General features: G+C 40.1%; 1 protein-coding gene across 1 annotated transcript; it reads left to right on the top strand.

Moving 5' to 3' along the window:
- The first annotated feature begins 2473 nt into the window (after positions 1-2473).
- Positions 2474-4013, top strand: LOC114452219 (ras-related and estrogen-regulated growth inhibitor-like protein). Its single transcript, XM_028431409.1, has 4 exons — positions 2474-2587; positions 2663-2716; positions 2812-2888; positions 3148-4013. Exons 1-4 carry the CDS (start codon positions 2539-2541, stop codon positions 3571-3573), a joined length of 606 nt encoding a protein of 201 aa, XP_028287210.1. The 5' UTR covers positions 2474-2538; the 3' UTR covers positions 3574-4013.
- The last annotated feature ends 6502 nt before the right edge of the window (positions 4014-10515 follow it).

Genomic DNA, 10515 nt, shown 5'->3' on the forward strand with positions numbered 1-10515 from the left:
AGATTTGTTTGCATAAGCACACACAGACGAAGCCTTTGATGAAAGACTTCATTGAGTTAATAGGACATAACTACAGTGCTGATAAATATTACTGAGTTTTTCCTATTTAATATATTCATAAAATGTTAGTCTGTATCTGGTAAAGCATTAAAACATGTAATGGAAAATGAAAGATAAAGATGCCTCGCTTCATTAAAAGATTAAAAAATATGTACATAGAGAACCTTTTCTAAGCTTATACCCAACTGTAACTCTTTTTTATTTGCATTTTAATTTGTTCTTCTTCTTGACTTTATACCATGGGAGAGAAAACATCTCTCACCAGTATGTCTCATGGTGCATGAATCTTCATGGATGTGGCACCTCTGCTGGCCAGAACAACTTACTGAGCCTCAGACGTCTGTGCTGAATTTCTCACAGACGTGTTGTGATGATAAAGGTCACTGCTGCAGACAGCCTGGGAAATGTGGGGACGGGTTTGTGTATAGTTTACTACACGTTTTTTTTTTGGTGTCGTTTTTTTTTAAACTTACAACATTAATTATGATGTGTTAGTTTCATATGCATGTGGTTTATTGCATGGTCTAATATATTGGTTGGTTTAAATTAGTCACACGATGATAAACACATTTAAAGACAATAAAGCATATATTATTGATCTCTACTCTAATATAACTTTTATTTATCTGAGAGTTTTTCACAGTCACTATATCAATAAACATAAATGATGTTTAAATACACACATTTTCAAAGTACACACTATAATTTAATAATGACCATGTGCATCCTGTCATGCACTAAATAATCTCCCTGACATGAGATGAGAGAGACAGCAGAGATGAGATGAAAGGTTTCTGCAGTTTAAATAAGCAGCTACTGTCCCTGCCAAGCAAAACAAGAACAGAGTAATAACGCTATTGTAGGCAAGGTGGGTCTTATAATTACATCCATTTGGTTCTGTGTGGTTTATTTCAGCAGCACTTCCCCTCGTGCACTGTGTGTTTACATGCACATAAGAAACCAAGTTACAGGAGAAATCAGATTAGAGCAGGAAATTGAAGCACACAGAGGAGTACGTAAAGCTGGATAAGAGAAGGATAAATCACACACAAACTGGTTTTCATCACTTGACGGGACAAAACATTGACTTTCGTTTCTAACCATAATCTAAACAAGTACAAGTACAACTCTAAACCTAAACCAGTCTAAACCTTAATCTTCAACCAAGACCTAGCCTAAAATGTAACAACCATGAAGACTTGTTTCTGTCCCTGTAAGGATCTACTGTCCCCTACAATGTAGTGTACAAACAGGTGTCCTCATAACATATATTGCATAATATTACAAGCACATACACACAATGTCTCCCTGGATGTGTGAAGAGACTTCGCATCATCCTCAACATCAGCCAACCTTTGATTTAAAATCAAATCCTAAAGTCAAAATGTCCTCATTGTGGAAGATTAAAGTGCACAGAGGTTCTCACAAATATATATACACACACACACACACACACACACACGCACACACACACGCGCGCGCACACACACACGGAAGGGCGGGTGTTACTGGTTGTTTCTGCACAAACAGCCAATTATCTGAGGGGTTTTTTTTACTGTTCAACCAATCAGCGTCCAGCCTGTCTCCTCTGCCTTTTCTGGCTCAAGGAAGTGAAAAATATCTTCAGCTGCTATAGAAGACATTTATTGAAATCTACCTCCCCCTTGTGGTTGCTTTAAAAATCACAGTGTCAAGTCCAACGACACAGTTTCTGTAGGATTCTTTCAATCCTGCGCAGTGTCAATGATGAAACGAGCTTTTGGATGATATCTAAAAAATAAAATAAGTTCTCTGTGTAATGTATGTAAAAAATACATTTTTTACTTGTGTTAAAAAGTAGTAAATATTAAATATATATAAAAATAAGGTATATACCTCATTTGAAAGCTACTGGCTGTAAGTTGTTCTTCCACTGTTATCATCAAGAGAGGAAAACAACCAACAATGAGAGGGGTCTGTTTTTGTTTCATCTACTCATAAGTGATGAAAAAGCCATCAATACTCGGCCAGGTGCTGTTTTAGAAATTCAGAGAAAAGCTTGTAAGAAAACATTTTAATTCAATCTTAATTACTAATAAATCAACACGCTATTCAGGAAAATAATCTAATCTAATCTAAACTAACTAATCTATTTTAATCTATTAGCAATTATTTCGATTTGTAAAGCAGCCTTTCCAGGACAACAAATCTCTGATAAACACTAATAATACTACTAATAAAAACCCTTACTAATGTATAACGTCATTTTCCTTCTGCTGTGTGTGTCCGCTGCCTGAGCCTGCTGTGAAGGAGAGACCACGTGTCTGAAAGGCATCCTGAAATCATGGCTGTTGTTGTTTTGTTATTGTGCTGGTGTGTGCGCTTTGTTTACTCCGCCCACCTGTCTGTACTGTGATAAGCGCTCTGAGCCGGCAGCAGCAGCAGCAGCAGCAGCCTCACATGGAGCTGAGCGGCTCGACACAGCTGTTCCAGTGAAGAATGGATGCCAACATTGTCGTAATGGGGACAGAAAGCGTTGGAAAATCAGGTAAAAAAAAATAAATAGAGGTATTTTACTTAGAGTTATTTTCTAGTGGTTAAATTCGAATGTATTGTTTTCCAGCGCTGACTGTGCGCCTCCTAACTCGGAGATTCATCGGGGAGTATGGAGACATCGGTACGTGTCTGCTCTGCTTACTTTGATTTACTCTGGACCTTTTTAAGTTATGTAACTTCTCCTGAAGTTGTTTTTTTATTATTATTGTTTTGCAGAATCCATCTACAGTCACAGTTTTTTAGCCGATGGAAGGGAAATTACTCTCAATATTTGGGATTCACCTTATTCTGAGGTAAGACTATACTGTAACAGGACAATAACATTACAGTAGGCTTATAGTGCTGACATGCAGCAATGCTGAACTACAAGTTATAGTACTGAAAGTATGTTAAACAGTTTTATTCTGTGGTAAATACAGCTGTCTTTCAGTGTAACATAATATTGAAAGTGTCATAATAACGCACTGCATGACAGTATAGAAGACCTGTATGTAAACTTCTATTTAGAGCTTTGTAATGACAATAAAACAAGAAGCATGTGTTGTTTTCCAGGACTCATCTGTAGAGACGTCCCTCTTTGAGAAGAAGGTCCGCTGGGCTGATGGCTACGTCCTGGTCTACAGCATCTGCGACAGGGCCAGCTTCAACAGCGTCAGCAGGCTCATTCAGACCATCAAGTCCACCAAAGACTACCTCAGTGCAGACAAACCTCCCATAGTGATCGTGGGTAACAAAAGGGACCTGCACCACGGGCGGACAGTGCTGAGCGAGGAGGGCCGGCTGCTGGCCCTCAACACGGACTGCCACTTCTATGAGGTGTCAGCAGCAGAGAACTACCACAGCGTGCTCATGGTGTTTCACGGGCTGGTGAGCAGGATGAAGGATGCCAAGCTGACATCGAAGAGGCCTCTGGGGTTTAAGGGCATCGTGAAAAGCATGTCTGCGGTGTTTGCCAGGAGACGGACAGACTCGTTATAGGAGGATTGGACTGTGAATTGTGTGTATTTGACTGGATGGATGTTACAGTCTGTTGGTGAAATAATACCAGATGTGTCACATAACTGTGTCAAAGGTAACAGTGAAGGTCCCACAGGCAGAGATGTGTGCTGGAAGAACTCAGGAGAAGAACAGTTACACAGCAGCCTCGCTCCTGACAACAGATGACCAGTAACACTCGGATGTTTGCAGTGATGATACATCTTTGTAGATATTTTGGTTGTTTTACTGAATGTGGCTTGAAATTGGAAGAAATATTAGCACAATATAAATGTGCCTTTGTTTATGATGCTTATACCAAAGACTGAAACTTTTGTATTGCAGGGAAGTTTTCTGTAAAATCCTAAGAACAGAGTTATATTTATTTCACATTTAACCGCTGCAAAACAAAAGAAGAATCTTTATATTTATGAGCTTTTGCTTAACCCATCACTGTGCATCATACCAAAAAGTACAGATTGTACGTTTTCTGGCTTTAAATAAAACAACTCTGCTTTTTCTAAAAGTTGTATGTTTTTTTTAGTATGTGTGTGTGTGTGCGTGCGTGCGTGTGTGTGTTGGACATATGCAAGAATGAAACCCCTTCATTCAAGTCTTAAATCAGACTATTTTGTTTCTGCCAGCCTGTGAATTCCACTCTGCAACTAGGAACAAAAATGTTCTGACTTGTGTCTGGCCTGCTCCAGTAAACTTGTTCTGACCCCCGAGTTTAAAAATGTCTTTTCAGTCTCTGCAGCCTGTCTTGTTAGGTGTCTGGAAGATGTCCATCTTTGTGTCCATTAAGGCAGCAGCACAGGAGGGCAAATGGCAGGTAAGCTGGTGCCGCTCGCTCTCTTTTCTGTTCTCGTGTATGAAGAATTTGACAGGAACAAGGCAGGGGTTAACAACTCAAGACTGGGGCAGTCTGGCTCCTGCAGGTCCTTGTCACAGACTCTGACCCCTCACGATCTTCACAGCAGAGTCCAGATCTAACGGCTCCATGACAAAGATGTTTCACCTGCAAGAGCTGCTTTACTGGAGATGAAATGATGGGTTTCCTATAGAAAAATATAAAAGTGTACAAAATAATAAAAGACCTGATCTATGTAATCACTTTTTACTGCACTGACTGAGGATGTGAAGTAATTATGCAATGCAATTAGCACATTAATTAGCTTCTACTTAACTGGAACTGGAACAGTGTTTGACACTTGCCAAGCATTTTTAACACAAAATCTGCTGGAAGGACACTTGGTGCACAGGATGCTCTCTAATGGTACGTTAAAAGCTGTCAATGGGAATATGAGGAGCACTTTGCACCCCTGAAGTCTTTTCATGTAAGGTATAAGTGTCATGAAAATGCACTCTGGGCATACTGTTCTTGGCTAGTGTTAATTTAATTATGTAATAGCACAACTGCTCGAGACAGACCTGTACAGATTCAACAAATGCAAAAACATATAAAAAATGAAAAGTTATTTTATGTCCTCCAGACTTTAAATTAGTTTTTGGTGCTGGTCTTCAAAGCTTTCACATGTCTGCCCTCAAAACCTCACGGTACAAATTTGTCAAGGTGTCAACGTTTTTTTTTTTCATGACATGCAAGTTCAGGTTCACTGCCTGCTGCTGTATATTTGTATAACTGTCAGATTTATTTGTCTGTTTTTATAAACTATTTAATGTTGTTTGGCATTTGTCCGTTCTCTGTATTAGCCTTCTATTGAATATTGTTTTGCAGCATTAGCTATCTGAATTCGAAAGCCAAGAGTGATTTACAAGTTTGGAAAGAGGTTTGTTCCGAGCGAGGCAGGCCGCCAGGGATGCCAAATCCACAGAAGAGACCATACAGGGGTTAGAATTTAATGTAAGTGGAATTTGTTGGCAGTAGCATCAGACTGCGAATCTGCAGCACAAAGCAGCAGGATCTTGATATGTGTCAATGTGAAACAGACAGATTGGCAGCAGGAGCTCAGAAGTCGACAGATCCAGAAAGACATTCACCAAGAAGAAACAGCAGGGAGACGGAAAGCAGCAGAGACATGGAAAAATGAGTGAGAGCCACTGTGACATTTACTCCCAGAGTAAAGGAACGTGTTGCTTTTTGTTGTAGAAGTGGTCCACACTGCAGGTACGTACACATTCCTGGATGGCACACATCACCACTGTGAACCTGTGTGCCCTGATACAATGCAACTGCAGCAGAGAAGAAAGAAATATATATCAAATGTATTTAAAGAGAGCTGTATCTTTTAACATTAGATACATTATCTTTATAAAAAAGCTACATTTTAACATGACATTGTGTATAAACAGCACATCATTGGGCCAGATATTGTATGTTTTTGTTTGTCATTTTACTTTAAGTAACACACTACAACAAGTAGGTGGTTGTTCAGAGATAATAACCCAAATAACCCACCAAAACCACAAAATGTGAAATAATAACATTCAATTCAAATCAATTTGAATCAGTGTGTTGCTGATACCAGACAAAAAGCCACAACCATGCTATGAGACTTCTATCTATACTTTGTCTGTGACAGTCCTGCTCGGACCTGTTAATAAAGCGACAATTTCTGTATGTTAAGTTACACATAACCTGTCATGGCACATATACTGAGGGCAAGCATTCAGACCACAGGGCTAAGTATTTATTATTTTGTTTCAGAGACATGGCATAATCAGTCATTGGAAAGCTAAGATGTTGTGATCCACATCACTGTTTACAACTCATAGTGAAAAAGTGTCCCAGAGGGCCCAGAAACCAGTCGTCACGTCATCACTCTGCCTGCCTGCCTGCCCGCTTGCCCGCCTGCCTGCTTCCCGTCTGCCTCCCGTCTGCCTCCCGCCTGCCTGCCTGCCTCTGGCACTGACCTTGGGTTAATGCTGTTCACACCAGAGTCTGAAACAGCTTTCAACATGTTTTAACAGAAACTGTGATTCATAGGAAAAGTGTGTTTACACCTCCACCACTCACATTGGGTGATGCAGATGAAGATGAAGCTGCTTCAGGGTGTGAGGAGTCCTCTCTGAGGCATCTTTCTGTGTATCACTGATAGTGAGGTTACAACTGAGGGCTTAGCCTGCCTTCTGTTTCACCACAATATTACAGCTTTAAAAAGCATTTCTTCCCACTAGACTGATTTTAGTTTTCTTTTTGTTTAAGTGTGGCAGGCTGTTTTTTTTACTGTCTTTTGCACTGCTGCTTATTAAAAATTCTCAGGCTTTTGAGGACGTATTTTCTGCCTTTAGTTAAACAGTAACTAAACCACTGAACCTGGGCTGACTGCTTTAAGTCAAAGTCATGCTGGAAGAATGTGGACACACCTAATGCATGTGGCAAGACATTGTGATCCTGCCACATGTGACACATCAATGTGCTGTTTCATGGAGGTTTTCTTTATAACTGTGACTCCAATAAAACAAAACCTACAAGAAGATAATCCTCAGGTTTCTGTGTTTGGTTCCTGCTCGGTCTCCTATTACCCACCCAGCAGCCTGGCTGTAAGCACGTTTTGAAGACACCTGCCAGTAACTGATCAATACTTTAACACAATGTAATTGTCTTTTACCTTATTAAATACAAGAGGGCCTTATTTCATTACTGGGTAAGTAACTTACATGGGCGGCAGGGTCAGGAGGTTCAAAGGGACGGTAAACGAAAAAGCAGCTGGAACCTAATGAGTGAATAAATTCTGTATAAATTCTTCTGACAGTTCTGTACTGAACCTATGTCGTTTTCTAATAAAGCAGTGGGCTGCAGAGCTTATAAACTAAACTTAGCTTTATTGTTGATAGTTCATAGTTTATAAAAACCCATTAAACTAAACTTGGTCTGTTAAAGATGATTTAAAAGAAGAAAACTGATTTTTTTGGGTCTGGAATAATGTTAAAAGCACCATCCACTACTGGAGGCAAACTTCAGCTGCCTTACTTCATTTGTCCATATTATTAAACTTTAGTTATGGAGCTGCCGCCGTTCAACCTGTTCCTGTGTGAGAACTTAATGCCCCCAGTGTCAGCTGAGCCAGGCTCACACCTGGACTCTGTGGGATTACACACTTTGTCACCCTGACAATGACATTCAATTTCTTACTAAACTTTTTGCACAGGGGGCCTGGAATGTGTGGATTGTACAACAAACTCTCAATGAGCTAAGCTCTCCTGCAGAGACTTAAGGACCCCCTGCAATGCTGTGCTGCCCGGCAGCTTTCCAAATAAGACCTGGATGTGTACACACAGTAACCAGAAGTCACCCCCAGCAGTGGAAGCAAAGTCCAAAGTTCAGGAGCACTTTTTTATGTTAAGATTTAATGCCTTACCTCACTTTGCCATGAGACATCTAAAAACGTGCTGTTCACAGATACCATTTGCCAAGTTTGTTTGTTTTTCATGACTGCAGGGCAGAGATTTATTGTGAGAAGTTGTGAAGTGCGTAGAAGGCCTGAGAATAATGAGATTTAGGCTGACTGCACTTAAGACTCTTCACCTATGTACAATATATCTGTTGTATTGTACATACTGTATATGTAGATAGCACATATGCTTTAATGTCAGTGCTGTGTTTTTCAGTTTGCATGTCGCTTATTAAATGGAGCTTAAATTAATTGAAAAGTTTATTAATTTGCATGTTGTAAGAAGCAATTAGCATCTAAATGCACTACAACTTACCTAATCCTACCAATCGAGAAAACATCTGTGCGTTGGAGCCTTTAATAACCTGATGCTCCACAGAGTGCAGGCGATGTCTGGAGGACAGAGCTGATAATGCTTTGATCTAATGTAAAATGGGTGATTGAGTTGGGAAAACGTTTCTGCTCACATGAGCGGTTCACGGGGAGGGGAAATGAGAGCGATTTCGCATGTGAGCTGGTAAATGAAATCAGGCATGGTGTTTGAGTGACTCATTCCACCATAATGGCTAATGGGAGGTAGAGGTGCTCCCTGGGTTCAGACAATGGCTGCTGTAACCAGCCATGGTCTTTTTTTAAAAAGGCCAGTATGAAGAATAGAAAAGATCTAAGTACATTTAGTCAACTGCATTTTTATTATCTTCTATAGATTAATACTGAAGACATCAATACCTTGAAGGAACACATACGGAATCATGTAGTCAACAAAAAGAATATGTTTTAGTGTTTAGATTCTTCAATCGTTTGCTTCGAGGCATGTTGTGCGTACTCTTGGACTCATCAGACCACAGTACAGTTTTTTGACTGGTCAAAAGCATTTCCCAACCCAGGCAATGTTCTTATTGTTGTCCTCCCTTACTAGTGGCTTCTTTGCAGAAAGTTAACCATGGAGGCCTGATTCATGCAGTCTCTTCTGAACAGATGTCTGCTGATTGAAGTCTGTGAAGCATTTAATAATGCACTCTGATCTGAGCAGCTATTAATTTGCAGTTTCTAAGGGTTCTGCTATACTGACTCGAATGAGTCATCAGCAGGAAAGGTAACTCTTGGTCTTTCTTTTCTGAGGTTGTCCTCATAACTGTCAGTTTCATCAGAGCATTTGATGGTTTTTGTGGCTGCACTGACATACGGTCAAAGACCTCCATGTCTCCTGTGATGGACTGTCACTTCTCTTCCCTTAGTTGAGTGGTTCTTTCCGTAATGAATGAATGAATATAGACAGTAGCTGTATAGGTCTAATTATAGTAAAACCTGTGTACCATATCACCTCTGTACAATTAGTGGTGTCAAACACAAAGAAGGCAAAGAATTGCTCACGACAACATACGTCTGTTGAATGTAAAACCTTTCCAGGTGACTGAGTGAATGATTAGAGCTGTCATCAGCTTCTTCTCCATTTTCTGGGTTACCCGGGTGCATCCCAGATGAGATGCCAGCATGCACTCCACACGACCTCCAGAGGGACGACTCACTACTCACAATAAATTATATCGTACTATATGATTATTTGTGTGCCCTGCAAGCCCAGCCTCTCATTTTTAAAATGTATCTTTGCATTGGATTTGAGCTTAATCTGCAAGGAAATAACAGATCATTTTCAAGCTCCTAAATATAGACTTCAATAAATTCTAAAATGGACCAATGCTTCTTTGTTGCTGAATTCACATTATGAACCTCATGCATGTGGTTAACAATAAAAAAGATTATTTTTACACCATATGGCTTAGCCACTTTCACATAATACCTGCTTTACATGCAACATATTTCACACAGCATGTGTATAGCATGTCCTCCCAGTATGCATACAAACTTTAAGAGTCTTGGCTGGCGGCCAGACTAAACCTTTCTGCGGGGGTCCAGTGTTGTGTAACAGTCCTTTTGTCTGATATTCATGCTCTGAATTATGCTGCAAAAAGGGGAGTTACAGGGAATGTGTGCTGAATGTGAAGAATGCTATTGATTGCATTTCCAAAGAATTTCTCTGAGAGCTGCATCCAGGGACACACAGCAGGAAGTCCAGCCGTGGGTCAGATACTGTGTAGAAATTGAGCTCATGTGCTCTTGGACTAATAGGTAAATATGTTGTTGTGTTAATTAACCATGACTGAGTGACATGTGGTGAGTCAATTAAACACACGCATTCGTTTAATGAACGGTTCAGAGATTGTCAGAAATAAAAATCCTTTAGGCTCTTTCTCATCCTAATTGACTTTTTTCCTTTATTGCCATAGAGGATTCCCTTCCATAAATGATTGTTTATGACATGATCATAAAATTGACAGAATCCCTTTAGGGACAAATTAGCTTCATCAGCTGCAGCATGGTCTATGGAAAAGGAAGCACCTTAAGGAAAACCCCATACAAATGACAGGTGAGCCAGAAATATGCAAGAACCACCATTATAATTCACACCCAGCACCTACTAAACATGCAAGCATCTGATTCACTGTGAAACGTGACCAAACAGTCATCCTTGGGGAGCTCCACTTACTTTAGACTGATGGTGGGTAAAATGAGCTACCCTCATTCGCTG

The sequence above is a fragment of the Parambassis ranga genome, chromosome 19 (assembly GCF_900634625.1).
Source record: "Parambassis ranga chromosome 19, fParRan2.1, whole genome shotgun sequence".
NCBI lineage: Eukaryota > Metazoa > Chordata > Actinopteri > Ambassidae > Parambassis > Parambassis ranga.